This window comes from Perognathus longimembris, chromosome 19 (genome assembly GCF_023159225.1).
Source record: "Perognathus longimembris pacificus isolate PPM17 chromosome 19, ASM2315922v1, whole genome shotgun sequence".
Classification (NCBI taxonomy): domain Eukaryota; kingdom Metazoa; phylum Chordata; class Mammalia; order Rodentia; family Heteromyidae; genus Perognathus; species Perognathus longimembris.
This window is the reverse complement of record NC_063179.1, coordinates 23,418,718-23,443,267: the sequence shown is the minus strand read 5'-3', so window position 1 is coordinate 23,443,267 and position 24,550 is coordinate 23,418,718. Positions and strand designations below refer to the sequence as shown.

At 42.7% G+C, this 24,550-nt stretch overlaps 2 protein-coding genes and 1 non-coding gene across 3 annotated transcripts; 2 read left to right on the top strand and 1 right to left on the bottom strand.

Moving 5' to 3' along the window:
- Positions 1-767: 767 nt before the first annotated feature.
- On the bottom strand, positions 768-14,303 carry Card6 (caspase recruitment domain family member 6). Its single transcript, XM_048368227.1, is given in 2 exon segments — positions 768-1,318; positions 13,880-14,303. Coding segments are annotated over 2 exon segments (594 nt in total). The 5' UTR covers positions 13,956-14,303; the 3' UTR covers positions 768-800.
- Positions 14,304-21,320: 7,017 nt separating this feature from the next.
- Rpl37 (ribosomal protein L37) lies at positions 21,321-23,634 on the top strand. The gene is made up of 4 exons (XM_048368124.1): positions 21,321-21,355; positions 22,030-22,165; positions 22,361-22,445; positions 23,515-23,634. Exons 1-4 carry the CDS (start codon positions 21,353-21,355, stop codon positions 23,582-23,584), a joined length of 294 nt encoding a protein of 97 aa, XP_048224081.1. The 5' UTR covers positions 21,321-21,352; the 3' UTR covers positions 23,585-23,634.
- Positions 23,355-23,432, top strand: LOC125367885. Its single transcript, XR_007214183.1, has one exon. It is a non-coding gene; the product is annotated as a small nucleolar RNA SNORD72 (small nucleolar RNA).
- Positions 23,635-24,550: the final 916 nt, after the last annotated feature.

Sequence of the window (24,550 nt, the reverse complement as noted above, 5' to 3'; positions counted from 1 at the left end):
AGGGACATTGCTTAGGCCCTGATCTCAAGCCCCTGGACTGGCAAAAAAAAATGTGCAGAAGATACTGTGAAGGAAGAGTACAGTGATGTTTCACAGGCTAACAAATGCTAAAGATTTTGAGTGAAGTTCCAGAAGCTAGAGACAGTTCTTCTGCATAGCCTTCAGGTGGAAGGCACCCTGCCAGTACCTAAGTCTTCGATATCTCACCTCAAAAACAATGAACCATGTGGAGGGAGGTACAAGGAATTTTTGAAGAGTAGATTTGCTACTGGTGTCTATGACATGTCCTTCCCTCTCCCCATCAACTTTGTTAATGTGTTTTGTTGGTTTTGTTTTTGTTGCCAATCCTGGGACTTGAACTCAGGGCCTGAGCACTGTCCCTGGCTTCTTTTTTTTTTTTTTTGGCCAGTCCTGGGCCTTGGATTCAGGGCCTGAGCACTGTCCCTGGCTTCTTCCCGCTCAAGGCTAGCACTCTGCCACTTGAGCCACAGCGCCGCTTCTGGCCGTTTTCTGTATATGTGGTGCTGGGGAATCGAACCTAGGGCCTCGTGTATCCGTGGCAGGCACTCTTGCCACTAGGCTATATCCCCAGCCCCCTGGCTTCTTTTTGCTCAAGGATAGCACTCTGCCACTTGAGCCACAATGCCACTTCTGGCCTTTTCTATGTATGTGGTACTGAGGAATCGAACCCAGGGCTTCATATATACGAGACGAGCACTTTACCACTAGGCCATATTCTCAGCCTTCAACTTTGTTAATCTGTTGATGAGATGTTGCCTCTCTAACTGTATATATCCTATCTACATATCTTCCATAACTTTCTCCTCCTCCTCCAGTGAAAGGCTGTTTTCTGAATCATCACAATGATCTTCTTCATCAGATGATCCCATGGCTTCTGAATACTTGGAGTCCTCTTCCCCTTCATACACAGTATGCTCTGCATCATCATAATCTTCTTCTTTCACAGTAGTGGCTGTGTCTTCAGGAAATCCAAGAGGTGCTTCATATTACTCTGCTCCTAAGTATAAAGAATCATCTGACTCCTCATATCTCTGCCCATCCCTTAAGAATGTAATAATCACTGAAACTTCAGAGTCAGCTTTTCCAATGGGACACAACAGTGTGACGTTTGATGTGTGGCATTCCTTCATGTTCTCTGTGAAAAACTCAGAGGTCTTCAAACTTGACTGTTCTTGCTCACTAGAGAGCACTGTGATCATGGGTGTCCCAGGTTCTTTCCTCTTGGAGGAAATGGTATTTTCTGAATTCTTGTTCGCCTCGATAAATTGAGGTGTTATATGCATATGCTGTAAAAATTCTGGAAAAAAACCCCAAGGCTTGTGATTCATTTTGTTCCTCCAATGTAAGAAATTACAAGAAAAAAATAGTTGAGTTTCTACTCCTCAAATAATCTTCTTGGTAGATAGACAGATAGACAGACAGACATACAGACAGATATTCTTTCTGCCGATCCCGAGGCTTGAACTGAGGGCCTGGGTGCTATTCCTGAGCTTTTGTGCTCAAGGTTAGCACTCTACCACTCCAGCCACAGCTCCACCTCCACTTTTCTGATAGTTATTTGTCGGGAGCCGAGCTAGCAGCTAAATTCTTCCTGACCTCTGGCTGTGTTTTCAAGGACGTGCAAGGACATGGCTTAATGGAAAATCGGAAATGCTTTACTGTGTCTGTCATGAGTCCATTCTTATGTTAACCAACCTCATCCTGTCTTAGCTATCATCGGGTATTGCTAACTCCAAGCCTTTTTGTGTTCTGGAATTTTAAGCCTATGCTGTTTCCTGGTTTTCAAACTGCATATAAGCTGGAAGTTAAGAATAAACATGGCTGCAGTCTTGAGTTTCGATCTCGAGATGCAGACCTCCCGTACCCCATCTTTGCCTCTTGTCTTTTTCCTCTTGTCTTGTATTTTTCCTTTTCCTTAATCCTTGCCGCCCTCAGTCAGGATTCCCGTTCACTGCCGGCTGGCTCGGCAGGTGTGGCGACTGGAACAGGGACCTGAAGCCTGGGATGATGGCAGAGGACCCCCGATCTATTGGGAAGGAGAGCGGGAGAGAGAGAGTATTGTCGGGAGTAAGAAATTATGGGATAAAGTATAGGCTGCATGCTATACGTGCAGGCCCCTAAAGGCATGCTTAATGGCCGGGCAGTGAAAGTTGGCCAAAGTCACTTAGAACGTTTCTTTTACTTTATTGAGGAAGCATGCCCCCAGTTCCTGGAGGAAGGAACCAATAACTTAGAAACTAAAAGAGAGAGAGAGAGAGAGAGAGAGAGAGAGAGAGAGAGAGAGAGAGAGAGAGAGAGATTCGGGAACGCTATTATTCTTTGGTATCTGGTCCAAGATTGCTTAGATCTTAGACATGAACAGATTAAATTCGATCAGTCGATTGGAGAAACTGAACAGCGACCTGATGAGTGTTGCCCAGCCTCGGGAGCGTATGCTGCTGCCCGGGAAGAGCTGAGAAAATTAACAAGACCTGAACCCACTGGGCTAGATATTAAGGAAGACTCAGATGGCTCAGACACTGAGGAGAAATTATGCAATGAGCCTACTAAAGATAGATTGACTCATGTTGAGAATATATTGAAATCAGTATAGCTCTATTGTCACAGCTTCATCCAGAACAACAAACTCCTTTATAGGGAGATACTGGTGAGCCCCCATGGACAGTCCTGGCAGACTTACAGCTCTCCTAGGTGCAGGCTGCTAGCAGGGGCAAGGGACCTGAGGCTAGGGAAATGCTAACACCACCGAGGTAACTTCTCCTGACCCAGCGCTTTATTTCCATCCACCACGACAGATTTGAAACCCCAACCAGGGTGAGTGACCATTAGCCTGGAGCTTACATTTTCCACAAATCCACTAGGCTAGGTCGAGATCAGCAATTGTGGGTGTTTGGAGACAACTGATCTCTAGTTCAGCTCAGCTAGTTGCTCGTCAAGTCTAAATTGCTTCAGGAAAGCTGCTCAAGTTTGAGCCCAATCTTATATATTTGGAATATTTTGCAGGACTTACCTAACTTCTATGAGCGCTCAGGCAGATGAAGTTCTCTCTGTCTCTTTCTCTGCCTCCCTCTAAACTGCCTGCCTGTGACATAGGATGGGTATCGATATTTGTTTAACATCTGCTTTAAAAGACTCAAAGAAAGGTTTTCTATTCTTGTTATTGATGTTAAGTTTGGAGACTCAGTTAAATTCTGCTTATTTGGCTAAATTTTAAGCTTTCTCTAGTATTGAGCACATGGTAGACAATAGGATTGGTTGGGGTGGAAGCCTGCCCATCCCCCAGGTGACAAGCATGCCAAATTCCTGGAGGCTGGGCAGGGACTTGGAGTCCTGTGGCCTTGCATTTCAAAGGTGCCTTACAATTCAAATGCTGGAAGATGAAGGTGTCTTACTGTGAGCTCACTGTCTGTGTTCATGTCCTGTCTCCCATAAGCTCCCCTTGGGAGCTAAACTGGTTTCTCAAAATGTAGCTTCTTGGATGATCTGAAAATTTTGGTTTGCTGAAAAGGTTTTTTTTTTTGTTTACTATCTAAACACGTGGTTCTAGAATATAGGCAAAATAATATCACTTGCCACTGGAATTCCAGAAAAACGTACATGGCCAATTAAAAAACAATTCTAAGCGCGCCCCAAAACGTGTGCACATTGTCTTTATGTGTATGTATGTATGTCTATGTCTATGTGTTGGTAAAACTTAAAATAAAAATAAAAAACAGGTTTTAAACCCAAACTGATATGTTTGGGTGCAAACAAATATGTCTAAGAAAAACTCCAAAAGGTTTTAATATACAGCACGTGATGTAAGTACAATGATGTACAACCAGTGTGTTATTCTTTATGTCTATCTATGCTAAGAGTCAAGTGTACATCTAATCCTGACAATTCTTTGGTATAGACTAAGATTTTGCTTCTCCATTTTTTTTTTCTTTTTTCGCTGTGCTCTCATAAACTCTTTAAGATCAAGGGACTAGAGTCATTTTGAAATAACTGCACAGATGTGACTATTAACCTAAATTTTCTGGACCCAAAATTAACATTTTGCTTTATAGGATACAGGTTGACATGTGTGCTAGCGGAGTGGACCGTGGCAGTCTGTGGCTACAGAAAGCTGCCTCCACAATCGGCTCCCAAACTGGGAGTTGTTTGTGACTCAGAAACTGCCCTGGCTGCTACAGAGAGCAGACTTAGTTGGCCTTCAATCTGTGTGGATTTTGTGACTAGAAAGATGGTTAAAGGCCTAAGCTTTCTAAAATCTGTTTAAAAATGCCCTTAACCAGTCTGTGTAGAAATTTACAGGCAACAAGCAGGAAATGTGACAGCCTATCCAGGGAACTCTACTACAGCCTTATCCAGATGCAAGCCATCTCTCCTGCTGGCCTGCTAATTTGGAATGGAAGACACAGCCACTTGAGATCCACTGAAGCTGAGACTTTTATTGTTACTCATTTGTTTTCTCTTTCACGTGCCAGTAAGGTAAGGTTAAATAATATGATTTGATTTAATGGCACATGGATCCCATTCAGTCTGCTGTTCTTTAAGTGTTACAGCAAAACTCTGGCAACTATTTGTTGGTCAATTATTAACAACTTACAGGTAAACTCTACTCCTTTTGTTCTCCTGTTGCTTTAATTGGAAATAAAAGGGCTTTTATGTCCAAGACTCCTTGGACAGTTCAAAGCCAGGCCAGGCAGAGAAAAATAAAAATCCCTCTTGCTCATACTTGAGGTCTTTATTATTTTACTAGTCAGAAATTACAAATTAAAACTTCTCATTTGCATACTTTACATGATTTTCAAAAATTTCTGGGAGATATTAATTGGCTTCACCCTTATCTTAAATTATCCACAGCTGAATTAAAACCCTTATTTGATCTGTTAAAGGGGAACCCTGACCCTACATCTCCCAGAGACATGACAACTGAAGCAGCTGAAGCTTTAAACATAGTAAATTCTGCTATCTCTTCCCAACATATAAATTATATTGATTACTCAGCCCCTTGGGAAGCTTATATTTTAACTACACCTCATTCTCCAACAGCGGTCCTCTGGCAGAAGGGACCCCTTTTGTGGCTTTCCTTGCCTGCTACTCCTTCAAAAGTGTTAACTCCTTATTATGAATTGGTAGCCACCTTAGTCCATATGTGCCGTGTGGAATCTTGTAAGTATCTTGGACGAGATCCACAGGTTATTTATATCCCCTATATTTTACAACAGCAAGAGTGGCTTTATATTCTTTGTGATTCCTTGGTCATTGCTTGGGCCAATTTTGTGGGCACAATTTCACATCATTATCCCTCCAACAAGTTACTTCACTTTGCCTCTTCTTACCATTAAGTGAGGGCAATGCTATTACGAATGAGGCTACCCAAATTCTTCTCACTCAAATTGACTTAGCAAAGCAATCACATGCTGCCCACCATCAAAACAGTTGTGCCTTACGTCAGCAATTTCATATCACACGTGAGGCGGCTGGTCAAATTGTAAAAACTTGTCCCAACTGTGCTACCTTCCTGCCTGTGCCCTCCAATGGCATTAACCCCCGAGGCTTAGTGGCCAACCATGTTTGGCAAATGGATGTTACCCACATTCCCTCTTTTGGACAGCTCCACTTTGTCCATGTTACAATAGACATTTACTCTAATTTTATTATGGCTACTCCTCTTAGCAGGGAAGCCGGCAAACATTGTATCTCCCATGCCTTACGCTGCTTTGCTACTATGGGACTTCCTAAACAAATTAAAACTGATAATGGTCCGGGATATGTTGGACGAGCTTTTCAAACTTTTTGCAAATCTTACCAAATTGTTCACTCTACAGGAATTCCCTATAATCCTCATGGTCAAGGAATTGTCAAATGGGCCAACGATTTGTTAAAACACCAAATTTCTAAATTAAAAGGGGGGAGAAATATACCCCTTCTCTCCTGTTAATATACTTTCTCATACTTTATTTGTACTAATTTTTTTTAATTTGGACTGCAATGGCCACTCCGCAGCACAGCGGTTCTGGGAAAAGAGAGAGCAAAGAGCTTTTGCCCAAGTTAAGTGGAAAGATCCTTTAACAAGTGCTTGGCACAGGCCCGATCCGGTACTGACATGGGGTCGAGGACATGTCTGTGTTTTTTCACAGGATGAAAATGATGCCCGCTGGCTACCTGAGCGTTGTGTTCGGATTGTGGAAACTCATCAGAACGGTACAAGCGCTGACCCACTGGGCTTACGTGCCAGATCCACCGATTGTGCACCCTGCGACCTGGGAGGGAGCTGAGGTGTTCGTCCATGTCAGCATATGGTACAGCTCCAGACCCTTTTGTCCAACACGTTAAGATGGGAGATTTTGCAGCTTCTGGCATTGGAACCCCTTTATGCTTTACAACTGACCCCAACAGTTATATTCCAGGCTGTACTGTAATGCAACCCATAAATCATAGAATTTGGATTCCTGATAATAGTCAAGTATATAATAGACAAATGACTTAATTGCCTACTGGGTTTCCTGTACATGCCAATTCTACCTCGTCCTTCATGATACCTCGCTGCATCAACTCCTCTCAAATTGTAGAATCCACGGGAGAACTGCACCCCATAAAGTGTAGACATGATCATCCTTTTATAACCAATATTTCAGGAACTAATTCTCAGCTGATAGACTGGTCCGGAGCGAATCTCACCAACAAGTACAACCCAGGTCTGTGGTGGATGAATGGACACCCTCAAGGTCAGGTCTGGATGTTAGTGGCTTCCCTGAATAATATCTCCTGGCCCACTTCTACTTCTTTAAAAAATATTATGATGGGCTGGGGATATGGCCTAGTGGCAAGAGTGCTTGCCTCGTATACTTGAGGCCCTGGGTTCAATTCCCCAGCACCACATATACAGAAAATGGCTAGAAGTGGCGCTGTGGCTCAAGTGGTAGAGTGCTAGCCTTGAGCAAGAAGAAGCCAGGGACAGTGCTCAGGCCCTGAGTCCAAGCCCCAGGACTGGCAAAAAAAAAATATTATGAGTTGTGTAACACCCCCTTATGCTATTATGTATGGACCTTTTAATATTTCTATAGGAGCCATGTATTTCAATGTTACTTGCACTAACTATTCTTTTACAAATTGCTTGTATAGTGGTCTTACTGATTCTGTAATTATTATTAAGCAACCACCATTCGTTATGCTTCCTATAAACTTATCTGAAGCTTGGTATGAAGAAACAGGTATTCAAGTGTTAAAACATTTAAAAGAGCTTATGCACCCTAGACGATTTGTAGGGCTATTAATAGCAGGCATTGTAGCCTTTATTTCCTTAGCTGCCTCTGCTGCAGCGGCTACTGTGGCTTTAACATAAAATGTGCAGACAGCTCACTATGTTAATCAGCTTGCTCATAATACCACGCAAGCCCTGCACTTTCAAGGCAGGATTGATGATAAGGTAGAACAAAAATTAGAAGCATTTTATGAATCTGTGTTGTCACTGGGAGAACAAATTTGTGCCTTACAAACTTTGCAACGGGTGCGCTGTCATGCTGGGTTTGACTTTATTTGTGTGACCCTCCATAAGTATAATGGGTCAAGCTGTCCTTGGGAACAAGTTGTAGCACATCTAAATGGTATTTGGCACCATAATAACTTGTCCTTAGATCTCTTTCAACTCCATAGACAAATAGCCAGACTAGAACAAGCTCCGCCTTTGGACTCTGAAGTGGCAGAAACAGCAAAAGAACTGTTTGAACTTCAACAGTATGCCTCTTCCTTAACTAATGTTAAGGGGCTGCTAATGACATTGCTTGGCCCAGGGATACTTTTGCTGATGGCTTTCCTATGCCTTCCTTGCATTGTACACATATTGCAAAACTCTTTCATGAGTTTAGCCAGCCAGCTGCATAAGATCAAGCTCCAAGTGAATGAACTTTCCCCCGAGAGGAACCGCAGCCAGAGACGGGTATGAGGCGGTACCAGCTTGACTGACCTAAGACACGGGGCTTCAGCACTGCTCTGAAGTTCTTCCCTAAGACGGGTAAGGCAGGCTGGGGTACCCACCCCACCTAAGACAGGCGGGTTCGCTTCTTTTAATAAAAAGATGGGGGATCTGTCGGGAGCCGAGCTAGCAGCTAAATCTTCCTGACCTCTGGCTGTGTTTTCAAGGACGTGCAAGGACATGGCTTAATGGAAAATCGGAAATGCTTTACTGTGTCTGCCATGAGTCCATTCTTATGTTAACCAACCTCATCCTGTCTTTGCTACCATCAGATATTGCTCTGGAGTCCATTCTTATGTTAACCAACCTCATCCTGTCTTAGCTATCATCGGGTATTGCTAACTCCAAGCCTTTTTGTGTTCTGGAATTTTAAGCCTATGCTGTTTCCTGGTTTTCAAACTGCATATAAGCTGGAAGTTAAGAATAAACATGGCTGCAGTCTTGAGTTTCGATCTCGAGATGCAGACCTCCCGTACCCCATCTTTGCCTCTTGTCTTTTTTCTCTTGTCTTGTATCTTTCCTTTTCCTTAATCCTCGCTGCCTTCAGTCAGGATTCCCGTTCACTGCCGGCTGGCTCGGCAGGGTTATTAGAGATAAGCATCTCATGGATTCCACTGCCTAGGATGACTTCAGACCTCAATTCTCAGTTCTCAGCCTCCAGAGTAGCTAGGATGATGGGTGTGAGCCACTGGAGCCTCACTTTTCTACTCTTTCTTTAGAGAAGAGTCTCACCAAGTTGCCCCAGCTTGTTTCCAACTCCTGGGCTTAAGTGATCCTAATGCCTCAGCCTCTTGAATAGCTAGTGCTCCAGGCATGCAAACCTATATTTCACTGGAAGATACAAGCACTTACTGCATACCATCTAATTTATAGTAACAAGCCAACTATAATAGTTTACTTCTTCCCATAGAAAAACTGGATCATGTTAAATTATACAAGACTCCAGGCATTTACACACCTTGAGACCAAAGGAGGAAAGTCTTAGCAGAGGAACACTAAAGCACAATGCCTATGTGCATCTGGTCATATAAAATAATACTTAACAAAATGAACTCAAAGAAATGGAAACAAGAGGTTTTTCCTTTGTTGCTGTTTTTGTTTTCTTTTCATTGTGTCTTGATTATTTGTTTATCTGTCTTTGGGAGGGTAAAAGCAGGACGCAGAAATGGAGGGACAAAGGTGAACAAATGCAGCAGTGGTACTCACTAGATACTATGTTGAAAATGAACTATAGAGGGAGGAGGTAACAAGTTTGACAAGAAATGTACTTACTACCTTATGAATGTAACTATAATCCCTCCTACATCACAATAAAAAAATTGACAATAAAAATTTTTTAAAGAAAAAGAACTATATAACTGATGGGTGGGACTGGAGGGAAAAATAGGGAGAAAGGGAAGGAAGGGGTAACATTGTCCAAAAAGAAATGTACTCTTTACCTGACTCATATAATTGTAACCCCTCTGTAATCACCTTTATAATAACAATAAAAACTAAATACTTCAGAAAAAGAATAACTGGATCACACTATAGCCTCAAATAAAAGTTTCAGCCAGAAGCTGGTGGCTCATGCCTATAATCCTAGCTACTCAGGAGGCTAAGCTCTGAAGATGGCAGTTTGAAGCCAGCCAGGCAGGAAAGTCCTTGAGACTCATCTCCAATTAGCCACCAGAAAACTGGAAGAGGCCCTGTAGCTCACAGTAATAGAGTACTAGCTTTCACCAAAACTGCTCAGAGACAGTATCCAGACCCCAAGTTCAAGCCCTACAACTGACACAAAAAAAATTAAGCCTCTCATAGCATTCACAGGGTAACTAATTAAAAGAGAAAATCCAAATGTTATGGACAGTGTTTATGTTAAATGTTTATTCTTATTGTCAAGGTGATGTACAGAGGGGTTACAGTTTCATATGTAAAATAATGAGTACATTTCCTATCAAACTTGTTATCTCCTCCCTCATTTTTCTCCCACCATCCCTGCTCCCCAAATTCCAGTCCACCCTCCCTGGAGTTGTACACTTGGTTTACAGCAGACAAGAGACTCATATCTAAAATATATTTAGGACTCAAAAAATTAAATTCCCCCAACACCAATCCTCAAAGAAACAATTGTCCCCTTAATAAGTGGGCTAAAGACTTAAAGAGAGACTTCTCTGAAGAGGAAATAACAATGGCCAAGGGGCACATGAAGAAGTGTTCCACAAGGTATTTTGGTAGATGTAAGTGACCCACAACTCCGATTTCCTCGGGCCATTGCTAAGGAAATTTAATCCTGGGAGTTCTTAAAGAAAGTCAGGCGTAGTGGCACAATTCAAGGCCATTCTGGGCAAAAAGTTTGAAAGACCTCATTTCAACCAAAAAGCTGCATGCTGTGTGTGGTGGTGCATACCTGTCACCACAGCAATGTAGGAGGAATAAACAGGATGGCTGGTCCAGGCCAGCCTATGCACAAATTCAAGACTCTCTGAAAAAGCAAATAAAAGGCAGGTACAGTGGCTCACGCCTGGAATCCTAGTTACTTGGAAGGTAAAGATCAGGAGGATCTCAGTTTAAGTCTAGCTCAGACAAAAGGTTCACAAGATCCCATATCAATCAATAATCCCAGGTACATGGGAAGTACTGAGAGGAGAAACACCATCCAAGTCACCCTGAATATAAATTTAGGTCTTTAGTTATTGAAACAAAGAGAAACTAAATCGAAATAGACCAGGAGCATAACTCAATGGTACTAAGCAGCAGCCCTGAGTTCAAACCCCAGTACCACCAAAAAATGAAAATTAAAAAATAATAGTAATTCCTAATGAGTAAACAGGTTGCAGAGTAACTGTTCTCTCATTTTCTCCTAGTTATTGTTACTGTAGTAAGACTTTTATCTCTTTTTTTAAGAAGATATAATTATTATTTTTGAGATAAAGTCAGGGTACCCTGGAACCCAGTACCATAGACCAAGTTGGCCTCATTCTCATGATCCTTCTGCCTCTTCTTCTCGAGAAATACAACTACATGTATGCCTTACCCTGTCCATAAAAGAAGCTATCTTTTTTTTTTTTTTGTCACTCATGGGGCTTGAACTCAACACTGTCTTTAATTCTTTTTGCTCAAGGCCAGTGCTCTACTACTTTGAACTACAGAACCACTTCATTTTCTGGTGATTAATTGGAGTTAAGTCTCATGGCCTTTCTGCCTGGGCTGGATTCAAACCAGGATCCTTAGATCTCAGCCTTCTGAATAGCTAGGATTCCAGGTATGAGGCACTGGCACTCCGTCTATCAATTTTTAGCACATATTATTTTACAGAACAATGGGCTTAATTTTCATGATAGCATGTATATAATGTGTTTTGATCATATTCACTCATCCCACTAGTCTCTTTTGCTCGCCAACTATTTTCCCACTCTTCTCTTTCCTCTTTTGAATAGTACCCTCTACTTTCATGCTTTGTTTTATTTTTCTGTAGCAGTGTTTGCACTCAGTGTCATGTACCTGCTAGGCAGTGCTCTACCACTTGAGTCACAACTCTAGCCCTTTTTTTGGTTTTTCTTGGATCTAATCTAGTGTTTTCTTATGAGGCTGGCCTCAGATCACTATCATCTTGTTACACTTCTCTGTAGCTGGGCCCACCAGTGCATTCCACCACACTTGGCTTGTTGGTTGAGATGGGTCTCACTGACTTTCTTCCCGAGGCTGGCACTGAACTGCCATCCTTCCACTCTTTGCCTCCCTAGTAGTTGGGATTACTAGTATTTGGGAGGCAAAACTCCTGGTTTCTACTTTGTTTTAAAGTCTAGATTCCACATAGGAGAAAACATGCATTTGTCTTTCTGCGTCTGCCTTAATTTGCTTATGGTGATGATGTCTACTTCCATTCATTTCCTGAAAAGATACAATTTATTTTCATGGCTAAATGATACTCTATTTTGTGTAGGTATGTATATGTGTGTGTCTATGTATATATATGTGTGTGTGTGTATATATATATATATACGTATATATGTACAGTGTACTTTTTCTACCTTCCTTGTTTTTTTGTTTTGTTTTGTTTTGTTTTGGTGCAGGTACTTGGCTTGAACTCATTCTCTCCTGTTCTCAAATTGGCATGGTTGTTCAAGGCTGATGTTCTACCATGCCACACAACTTCCACTTCTGGCTTCTTGCCGGTTAATCAGAGATAAGCGTTACATGGATTTTCAGCCTGGGCTGGCTTTCAATCTCATTCCTTACATCTCAGCCTCCTAAGTAACTAGAGTTACAGGAGTGAGCACTGGAGCTCAGCACTGCATATTTGCTCCGTTCATCTGCCGTTATCAACACCACGTAGGCTGATCCTATGTCTTATGAACTGTGCTAAAATAAACATGGGTAGGCAGGTATCCCTATTGTGATGATTTTGATTCCTTTGGGTCAGAAGTTATTTTTTAATCTAATTATTAGTATTTGTGTATATTTCAGAGTAGCTAGTAGACAGGATTTTTAAATGAAGTAGTAAGTATGCCAATGATCCCTATGCAATCATTAGTCCTTATATACATATATTACACTATCATACTGAAACTCATAAATTTGTATAATTATTATATATCCACTAAGAATGATATATATAACCCAGGCACTGGTGGCTCATGCCTATATTCCTAGCTACTCGAGGCTGAGATCTGAGGTTCATGATTCCCAAGCCAGCCTGGGCAGAAAAGTCCTGGTGAGACTCTTCTCCCCATTTAACCACCAGAAAACCAGAAGTGGAGCTGTGACTCAAAGTGGTAGAGCACCAGCCTTGAGCAAAAAACCTCAGGGACAGCATCAAGGTCCTGAGTTCAAGCCCCACAACCGACAACAATAATAATGATGATGATGATGATTATTATTATTATTATATATGAAATATGTAATCCTTCCCCCCAAAATAGCATCAATTCCATTGAAACAATTAAGCTTCAGAAAACTGAAGTTCTCCTGGCATTCTTAGCACAGTGAAAATGAAGTTTCTAATCTGCTATTTAGGTATATACTTTTTAATTCCTCTATTTTCCTACTGGCTATCCTGTGTGAAAGACACTCTGTGGTCTTGGAATTATTACCGCATATGAGGTAAATGGAAAAGGCAAGCCGCAGAGCTGCCCCTAGTAACAGTATTCCCTTTCCAGTCGTGAAATTCAGGCTAGCCCTGCCAAAACCATGAGTGCCTTACAGTAATACAAAAACAATGGAAAATTTTTGTAGAGTCTGAAGGACAAATCACCATCTTCTTGCAGGGAGCAAAAACAGCTGTCGGGATGTAACTTAAAGAAACTACAAAACTTAACTGATAAGGACATCTGGGTCTGGCTGTCAGGATGTAACATAAAGAAACTATAAAACTTAACTGATAAGAACACTTGATGCTTTTACAACCTTGCCTGTTAAGCCTAACATCTTGGCTAGCTTTAATTAACAACCTTGTGAACTTACCCAGTCCCTGTCCTGAGAAAGAGCATCCCACGGTTCTGTAACCTAGCAACCTAATGACCCAGGCTACATGAGTTACCCTTTGCTGATTACTATATAAGCTGCCCTGTGAAAATAAAGTTTGAGACCTTGATCAGAATCCTGTCTTGGTCTCCCTCCTTGTGTCAGGTTTGTCTCTCATTCAGGTCAATTCCCCCTCAGGCTCCTGTTGACAAAACTCCTCGGGCCCGGGCATCTTCTAAACCAACAAGATATATTGTTCCTTGCTTTTTAAAATCGGTACATTCCCCCTAGCTCATATTTCAGTGAAAATTATCTCTGGGAGAAAATAAAAACAGTCATTTTTATGAGAAAAATCTGATAAATAAAACATTTTCTTTTTAATCATAAACTCTTTGTATCATAAAGTCTGGCTCTTCTCTCCTAACCCCTAAGTATAAGACTTCAATTTACCAAGTTTTAAGTCCCAGGAAGGGAGCTGACTCTGGAAATGTATTAAATAACACCTGAGGAAATGCTGGCAGCTCATCTCTCCCTTCTTCTGAACCAAAATTAAGAGCTTCCGACTTTTCTTCAAGGGATCTGTAACTCTGTCCAGAGTCTCATACTCTTCCTCAGAAATCACCCACCGAGAGATTAATGTGTCTAACACAGAATCAGGATCTTGTTGGAGGATCACCAGCAACTTTTTCCATTGTCCTTCTATGAACGCTGAGGGAATTGTCTACATGGCCTCTGTTTCCACTTCCTCCAGTCCAGGAAGTGGGTTATAAAGTGGTTCAGATAGATAAACAAAGAGTTATTAATGAAGTAACAATAATCTTATTCTGGAAAGATAAACTATGTCAATGTCCTCCACAAAAACAAGCATGGGGCTGGGGAGTGGAGGTGGGGAAATGACAACTGTCCTCCTGAGCACAGGGCCTGAGTACTCAGTCCCAGACCTCCGGTGGATTACTTCCTACTATGTGGGTGTGGTACTGAGGAAAGCTCCAGGGCTTCTAAGTTTCACCCCTAGCCCCACCTATTCTTTTGATGGCCAGACTGCTTCATCCATACTCAGCCTAGGGTTAGTTAACTCTCAGCAGCGGCTCTTGAACTTCAGGCTAGAGTGCGCATTCCCTGCTCTGAGCACTATGATGGGATAAAAAGAACTGAAGAACAATCTGAGCAGATGCAGCATTAAGTAAGGGAGTGAGCTACACAGATAAAAAATAATGAAAGATGATACTGGCTGGGCTGGGGTTGTGGCTCCAGCGGAAGTGCACCTGCCTAGCAAGAGTCAGACCTGAATCCAAGCCCTAATGTTGAAAGAAAGAAAAGAAACCTCAATAGAGCAATTCCACTTTAGGAAATTATCTTAAAGAAAAAGCAGATGAATCCCAAACATGCATATACTAAAACTCTGCATTACAACTTTATTTGTAAAGATAGAAAAGATACCCTAAATTTCCATGCAGGAGAATTTGTGGAATATTACATGAACGGTGAAATACCAAAGAACTACTAAAAAGGATGAAACAAATCTCTTCAAAGTGACAAATAATGACACCCATATTGTTACAGAAAAACAGTAAGCTGATTTTTAAAAGTGTAACAGGCATATAGCATACATAAGTGCAAATGTATAATTAGAAAAATATTTCAAATTTTTAACAAGGTTATCTCTGAAGACACAATTACAAAAGAAGGGGCTGGGAATATGGCCTAGTGGCAAGAGTGCTTGCCTCATATACATGAAGCCCTGGGTTTGATTCCCCAGCACCACATATATAGAAAACGGCCAGAAGTGGCGCTGTGGCTCAAGTGGCAGAGTGCTAGCCTTGAGCAAGAAGCCAGGGACAGTGCTCAGGCCCTGAGTCCAAGGCCCAGGACTGGCAAAAAGAAAAAAAAAAAAAAAAAAAGGAATGGACCCATAATATAGAAAAATTGTAGCAATATTGAGGGAAAATTGTAAGTTTCCAAAAAGATGTTGTCAATGACATCCTTTTAAACACACACACACACACACACACACACACACACACACACACACCCCAATATAAAAGCATAGTAGTGGGTGGTGAAACTGTAGCCTCAGCAACTGAAGAGGCTGTGCATGAAGATTGATTGCATAAGCCCAGGAGTTGCAAACCAGTCTAGACAACAAAGCAGGCCGTCTTGGGAGAAACAACAATAACAACAACAACAAAAAAAAAAAACCTGAGGGGGAAAAATGAATGAATCAATGTGGAATTCAGACTAATGGTTATCTGAGGTAGAGTGAAGGTAGGGAAGAAGAAGGGATGGAATTAGCAGAAGGAAAGACTATAAAGGTAGATGTAAGATATGCTCAGGGAATGGATTTATAAGTGCATATTATTAAAGGTAGTTAACATATAAAGAAAGCTTGCCAGGTGCTGGTAGCTCACACCTGTAACCCTAACTACTCAGGAGGTTGAGGTATGAGGATCACATTTTGAAGCCAGCTCAGGCAGGAAAGTCTGTGAGACTCATCTCCAACTAACTCTAGAAAACCGGAAGTGGTGCTGTGGGTCAAAATAACACAGTGCTAGCCTTGAGCAAGGGGCTGGGAATATGGCCAAGTGATAGAGTGCTTGCTTAGCATGCATGAAGCCTTGGGTTTGATTCCTCAGTACCACACATACAGAAAAAGCCAGAAGTGGCACTGTGGCTCAAGTGATAGAGTGCTAGCCTTGAGCAAAAAGAAGCCAGGGACAGTGTGCTCAGGCCCTGAGTTCAAGCCTCATGACTGGCAAAAAATAATAATAAGTAAAAAGGGGACTATAACAGATTTGCTTCTAGATACTCCAACAAAGAAGGCTGTTCTGCCAAAATTTCCATTTATTTTTGTGGTACTGGGGAATTACACCCAGGGCCTCACGCACTCATACACTAACAGAAAGCAAGGAGTACCACAGAGGTACTCCTTTAGCCCTACTTTTTACTTGTAGCCCAGGAAGATCCTTTCTGTACATCTGATCAGGAGAATCTTTACAAATGTTTTTATTTATTTATTTTTAAAAATTTTATTATCAAAAGCCATATACAACAGACCAACTGCTAATATCATATTAAATGGAGAGAAACTTAAATCATTCCCCCTAAACTCAGGAACAAGACAAGGATGCCCACTCTCCCCACTTCTTTCCAACATAGTGCTGGAATCCCTAGCCATAGCAATAAGGCAAGAGGAGGACATCAAAGGGATCCACATCGGCAAGAAAGAAATCAAGTTATCCCAATTCGCAGACGACATGATCTTATATCTGAAGGACCCAAAAAACTCAGTACCCAAACTCCTACACCTAATAAACCAATTTGGCAAAGTAGCAGGATACAAAATCAATCCACAAAACTCAGCAGCTTTTCTGTACACCAGCAATATACAAACAGAAAAGGAAATTATGGAGACAATTCCATTTACAGTAGCCAAAAAAAGAATAAAGTACCTAGGGATCAACTTAACCAAGGACGTGACGGACCTATTTAATGAAAACTATAAAAATCTAATAAGGGAAATCAAAGAAGACACAAGGAGATGGAAAGACCTCCCATGTTCATGGGTAGGCAGAATCAATATAGTGAAAATGGCCATATTGCCCAAATTGTTAAACAAATTCAATGTAATACCTATCAAAATCCCAGCCACATTCTTCACTGAAATAGAGAAACCAATCCATAAATTCATATGGAACAGCAAAAAACCTAGAATAGCCAAAGTAATTCTAGGCAAAAAAAAGCAGTGCAGGCGGTATCACAATACCAGACTTCAAGCTCTACTACAAGGCCATCATAACAAAAACAGCATGGTATTGGTATAAAAACAGATCGGAAGACCAATGGATTAGAATTGAAGACCCAGAAATAAAACCGCACTCTTACAGCCAACTGATATTCGACCAAGGAGCTAAAGACATACAATGGAATAAACATAGCCTCTTCAACTACTGGTGCTGGGAGAACTGGCAGCCTTATGCAGAAAACTCAAAGTAGACCCAAGCCGATCACCATGCACCAAGATCAACTCAAAATGGATCAAGGACCTCAATATCAGACCTGAATCCTTGAAACTACGGAAGGACAGAGTAGGAAAGACACAAGAACTTATAGGCACAGGAAGGAACTTCCTGAATAGAGTCCCAGGGGCACAACAAATAGGGGAAAGACTCGACAAATGGGACTACTACAAATTAAAGTTTCTGCACAGCTAAGGACATAGCCACCAAAACAGAAAGACAGCCAATGATATGGGAAAGGATATTTACCAGCACAGCAACAGACAAAGGCCTGATATCTGTCATCTACAGAGAACTCAAAAAACTAAGCCCCTCCAAGCCCAATAAACCAATTAGGAAATGGGCAAAAGAGCTAAAGAGAGACTTCACAAGAGAAGATATAAAGATGGCAAAGAAACACATGAGGAAATGCTCAACATCCCTGGTAGTAAAGGAAATGCAGATAAAAACCCTGAGATACCACCTCACCCCAGTTAGAATGGCCCATACTCTGAACTCAGGAAACAACAAATGCTGGAGGGGGTGCGGGGAAAGAGGAACCCTTCTCCATTGTTGGTGGGAGTGCAAATTAGTACAACCACTTTGGAGAACAGTATGGAGGTTTCTCAAAAAGCTCAATATAGACCTACCCTATGACCCAGCCATACCACTCCTAGGCATCTATCCTAAACAGCAAAACCCAAGATATCAAAAAGACATTTGTACCTCCATGTTTATCGCGGCACAATTCACAATAACCAAAATATGGAAACAACCCAGATGCCCCTCCACAGACGAATGGATCCTAAAAATATGGTACTTATACACAATGGAATACTACATAGCGATTAGAAATGGTGAAATATTGTTATTCGCTGGGAAATGGTCAGAACTCGAACAAATAATGTTGAGCGAGACAAGCCTAGAACACAGAAAACAAAGGGGCATGATCTCCCTGATATATGACTGTTAACAAAGGGAGACGGAGAGACAGTAGAGACCAAGTCTGGGAAACCAAAAACTGCTTGTCAAATAGTATTCCCCACAGGATTGGGGCAGCGACCCAACAGTATGTAACTAAAACCAAACAATTACTCAACATACAAAGGTCAAAAATTGACCTCTCAGGAGAATACAATAGCTCAAAAGCTAGGTATGTACGTTCATATAAGACTACTGTCGACATATTGTCTAATATCGACATTACATTTAAAGCCCTAGGCGAACTTTCTTGGGAGTGGCCACGTGGCTACTGTATATGTTCGCGATACATTGTATATTGTATATTGTATATATGTCTACCTGACCTAGAGAAGAGATAGAAAAACAGGACCTAAGATATCACAAGAAATGTATACACTGCCCTACTATGTAACTGTACCCTTTTTGCACAACACCTTGTCAAAAAATTTGTGTTCAATTAATAAACAAATTAAAAAAATTTATTATCAACCTGATGTACAGAGAGGTTACAGTTTCATATGTTAGGCATTGGATACATTTCTTGTACTGTTTGTTACCTCATCCCTCATCCCCTCCTCCCCCCTCCCCTTTTCCCTTTCCCCCCTTAAGCTGTTCAGTTCATTTACACCAAACAGTTTTGCAAGTATTGCTTTTGTAGTTGTTTGTCTTTTTTTACCCTGTGTACAAATGTTTTTAAATTGTGGTAAAAATGCTAACCATTTGAGGAGGCTGAGATCTGAGGAACGTGGTTAGAAGCTAGTTAGAGCAAAATAAGTCTGTGTGACTCTATCATCAATTACTCAGCGAAAGAGCTGACCAGAGGTGTGCCTCAAGTGTTAGCTGTGAGATCCACAGCTTGAGGCCAGAGCTTGAAGTCACTCACATTCACACACACACACAGAATACTTACCATCAGATCCACTCACTCTCAACAGATTTTAAGTGTGCAATACAATTCTGTTGACTACAGGTATTGTAATGGAGTCACGCCCCCAAAACCCCAAAGGAGGGGATTTCTGGTTCCTTCAGGAGTCCACCACTCAGTCTCCAGCAAAAAGATGATAAAAGGATAGATTTATTGGGGAAGTAAAAAGCGAACCTGTGTGGCCTTTCAGGCCTGGTTATAAAGGCAAACATCACATAGTCAAACCTGACACACGCAGGTGGCCAATGGGGTTACAACAGTTACAGAGATGCTAGGTCACACACAGGTGGCCAATGGAGTTAAAGTCTGTCTCACAGTATCTGTTTGAACCAACCTATCATTATAGTTAGAATTGGCGCATGGGGGCTGGGGATATAGCCTAGTGGCAAGAGTGCCTGCCTCGGATACACGAGGCCCTAGGTTCGATTCCCCAGCACCACATATACAGAAAACGGCCAGAAGCGGCGCTGTGGCTCAAGTGGCAGAGTGCTAGCCTTGAGCGGGAAGAAGCCAGGGACAGTGCTCAGGCCCTGAGTCCAAGGCCCAGGACTGGCCAAAAAAAAAAAAAAAGAATTGGCGCATGGATTTGGTGGGGTTCACCTGATGCAGTGGATACACCTACTCATGGGAGGGCACAGGTTTAACCTTGAACGTTCCTTGAACCTTCCACGCCTCAGGTGGTCAAGCAGTTTACACGATCTCATCATAGAGTAGGGGAACTTCCCTGGGTTCTGAGCAGACAGGGCACACTCCCAACCTTGAGGCTCAGGGGCAGGGGAGAGCTTAGTGAAGATGGAGGCAGCCTCTACTCTCTTTAACTTAGATGGAGTCAATCTGACACCCCTCAACAGCCAGTGATGGCACTGGCCAGATGTGACCTCCATATTACAGGTATGATATTGTACTCTGGATATATACAACTTACTCAGTTTCGTAAGTGAAACTTTCTACTTTGGAACTAAATATATATTGTTTTAAGTAACCAAGTTTGTAGCAACTCGCCAAAGCAGATAGTAGAAAAATACAACAGTTAATCCAGTTGATTTACAGATTGGTCCAATCATTTAAATGTTCACTCGCTGTTTACTCTTCCTTCCTTCCTCCGCCGTTTCTCAATGTTCCCATACCTGTTTGTAAACCTGTCCCTAGAGAAGACCCTATTACGTGTCAGGCACTAATCAATTGTTAGTCCGGGAAAACTGAACCTCTGCTACCCATCACTTTACTAAAAGTTAGCTTGTGACTTTAGAAAGCAAGCAGATTATATAATTGGGACTATTTCCTCCTACTTTTAAATGTGTGGGGTTTTGAATGTGTGTGTTGGGAGTTTGGGTGTTTCCCCCCACACCCGCACGCAGATAAAAGCAATAGCATTAATCAAGATCTAAGAATTATCCATTTCAGCCTGCCCAGCCCTGCTGAATGGAGTTTGACAGCACTGGGGGGGGGGGGGGGAATGGGGGCGGGGGAGAGGAGGGGAACGACACGACGCAGATCCCCAAGTTCCACAGGACAGGACGAAGTCCCAGGTCAAGCGTCTGCCTCCCGGAGCCTAACATCAGCGGCGAGAACCCGACACGGCGAGGACCGCCAGCAGCTCCGCCCCGGAGGGAGGACGAACCTGGCCTGGAGTGGGATCCCAGTCCTAACCTGTAACTAGACCAATGCCCGGAGCGCCGAATCCACGGTGGGACACCCACCAGCCCTGACGGCGCAACACTGCCATAACCGGAAACAATAACTGAACCGTACCTACAGCCCCGGATCCCGCTGAACAGCGGCCGAGCCCAGAGAGGCAGAGAGGCACGCCCACCCCTCGGCCTATTAGCTGACAGCCCCGCCCCGGCCCGATTCTGAGACCTGATTGGCGAGGCCAGTCTCAGCCACCACCTCTTGGCCCCACCCACACTGGGGACGACGGACGTTTAAAGAGGTTGCACCGCGCCCACAGGAAGTAGTTCTCTGGACGGAAGCGCCTGCGCGGGATATAGCGGAAGTGCTTTCTCTTCCGGCCTCTTTGGTCTCGGCGGCAGTGGCGAGATGGTGAGTGTTTGGCCGGGGTCTTTCCTAATCCCTTTCCATCCTCTTTCCCTGGGCTTCGCAGCCCGCTCTCCGCGGGTGGCTAGCAGAGTTATGGATGAGGGGAACGAATGGGCTGGGAAAGGACGTGCAGCGTCTTGTAGGGGCCAAGAGAATGGCTCCTGATGGAGCCCTCAACCCAGGAGCTGGAACCGTTTTAGGACCCTTGCTATGGTTCTCCCCTCGGAGAGCTGTGAGGAGAAGAGGCCTGGTGTCGTTTCGCTCTAACAACGCATGGTGGTGCTTGGCATCACCCTCGGAACTTTGAGATAGGCACAGTTTTTGGTCTTCAGCCTTAGGTCGGTTTTGAGAGCCGGCGCCGGTGGCTCACGCCTGTAATACTAACTGCTAAGGAGGCTGGGGTCTGAGAGTCGCTGTTGGAAGCCAGCCGGGGCAGGAAAGGCCTTAAGACACTGTTACCTGCAGCTAAGCACCAAACAGCGGGAAGCGGAGTCACGGCTCAAGCGGTGGGGTCTACAAAGCTCAGAGTCTACATCCAGGCCCTGAGTTCAAGTCCCAAGACCAACACACACACACACACACACACACACAAACCCGTCGGTTTCAGAACAGTATGACTTGCGAAGAGGAGCTTTCGCTAATGTCAGTTACTAGTAGTGATTTCTGTTTGTCTTCAGACGAAGGGAACGTCATCCTTTGGAAAGCGTCGCAATAAGACTCACACGTTGTGCCGCCGCTGCGGTTCTAAGGCCTACCACCTTCAGAAGTCGACGTGTGGCAAATGTGGCTACCCTGCAAAACGCAAGAGAAAGTGTAAGTAATGCCTAGTTTATGCTTGCATTGCATCCAAATAAGGCGATTGGTTTGAACTTTTATTGGGGGAGAAATGAGAATTTTTTGTGCATTCGTATGCACACAGCTTCCTAAAGGGTACTTTCAAGAAAGTGGATGTAACAAGGTGTGTGGGGGGGGTGGGGCAGAGGAATTATTTGGAATCTTGTGTTTCAGATAACTGGAGTGCCAAGGCTAAGAGACGAAATACTACCGGAACTGGTCGGATGAGGCACCTAAAAATTGTCTACCGCAGGTTCAGGTATGATTTTTGTGCTTCAGTATAACTGGTTCTAAGGGCTTGGATAAGATCCTCACATTCACTTGGTAAGTAGTAAATGTGAGGGCCAGCTTAAATATCTACATTATTGTTTGGAAGCGGCTCCTCAGAATGTTTGTATTTGTTAGGGAAACTTAATATGTCATTAGGATTTATACCGACATTATTTGTCAAGTCTCCTTTATACATATGTTCCCTGGAGCCCAGAAATCTGCTTCCTTTCAAAACAGAAGAGTTCCTGGTTGGTACTTGGATTTGTATACAGAAAAATAGCTTCAGAGTTTTGTTCAGGTAAAGATTTACCTGAGAGCCTACCTTTTTAATGGCAGCCTTGGGGCTTGGGCACTGTCCCTGAGCCTCTTTGAGTTGAAGGCTCTACCACTTCGGCTGTGGCACCAGGCACCACTTCCAGTGTTTTTTGAGTAGTTCATTGGAGATAAGCATTTCAGGGACTTTATTGCTTGCCTGTCTTTGAACTGTGATCCTCAAATCTCAACCACCTGAGTAGCTAGGAGTATAGGTGCTTGCCACCAGCCAAGAATCTTTAACAATGCCTTCTAAGAAAGTTTAATCAAGGGTCTCTTAGATAAAAAGTGATACAGGCTTATCTCACCTGTTTTAGTTAGAATACTCTTATTTCAGCAGTTCTCAAATTGCATTTTAAGATGGAAAGTCATTTGTTATAAGGGTGTTGATGGATACATCTTTCCTATGCTTCTTTTAGAACACCACTGTAAAATTTCTCTCTTAGATGGCTTGAGTATTTAGTTAAAATGAATAGTTGGGCATTTGGCAGCTTTCTTCATAGCATAAGGAGCTCATGATAAACAGGAAAGTTAAGTCTCAATGGCCAATAAAGTGAAATTATTAGGCTCTAACTTAAAAATGGTATGCTTATCAGTGATGTCCCAAAAAAATGTCTGAACATATGAATTCGCTATTGATTTCAGCATCTGACTGAGATAAGCTCGTGAAAAATTGTCAAATAGAAATTAAAAGGCATGTATTGGTACTGCTAAAGTAACTTTTTTAAAATCTTAACATGACACAGGCATGGATTCCGTGAAGGAACAACACCTAAACCCAAGAGAGCAGCTGTTGCAGCATCCAGTTCGTCTTGAGATTTTCAAAGATTAGCCATGCAATAAATGTTTTGGTTTAAAAAAAAAAACACCATCTGTGTCCTATGGTTTGTTTGGTGGGTCCATGGTCTTGAATTCAGCGGGGTGCTGTCCCTGTGTTTTTGTGCTCAAGACTAGCATAAGAGTCACAGACTCCTGCCTGGGCTGGCTTTGAACCATGATCCTCAGATCTCAGCCTCCTGCTTACCTAAGGAATTTAACAGTCTGTACAAGTGAATTACTTTGGTTTGGTGAATGGTACAGTGAGCTTGGAGCTGACTGTCGATCATACATAAGGTCTAAAGTGACAGACTGAAGGGCATAGGTTGGGTGAATTAACTATAAAAAGGTAATTTTATCCTAGTTAGTATGAGTAATGTGATTTGCCCCTAGAATTACATGCTGTGTAGGAAGTGACTAAGTAAAACTTAAAGCAACTTGGCCAGCATGTAAGTGGGACTACAAAGTCTTTGTGATCAAACGGTTAGTAAGGGAATTCCAAATGTAATCCCTAGGACCTATATGCTTTTTTAAAACAGGCATCTGATCACATGGGGTTTGATGTTCTTGATAGTGGTGTGGGGTTTTTTTTGTTTGTTTTTTGCCCTGGGGCTTGAGCTCAGGGCCTGAGCACTGTCCCTGGCTTCTTTTTGCTCAAGGCTAGCACTCTGCAAACTTGAGCCACAGGGCCACTTCTGGCTTTTTCTACATATGTGGTGCTGAGGAATCAAACCTAGGGCTTCATGTGTATGAGGCAAGCACTCTTGCCACTAGGTCATATTCCCAGCCCCTAAGTTACAGCCTGTGTTTTGTCTTGGGTTTTTTTTGGTACTGGAGATGGAACCCAGGACGTTGCACTTGCTAGGGAAGTGCTTTTCCACTGAGCTACATCCCAGCCTCTAAGTTACAGCTTCTTAACGTTAACTTGCAGAAATCTCTATTGATGAGAATATAGGGCTTTATCCC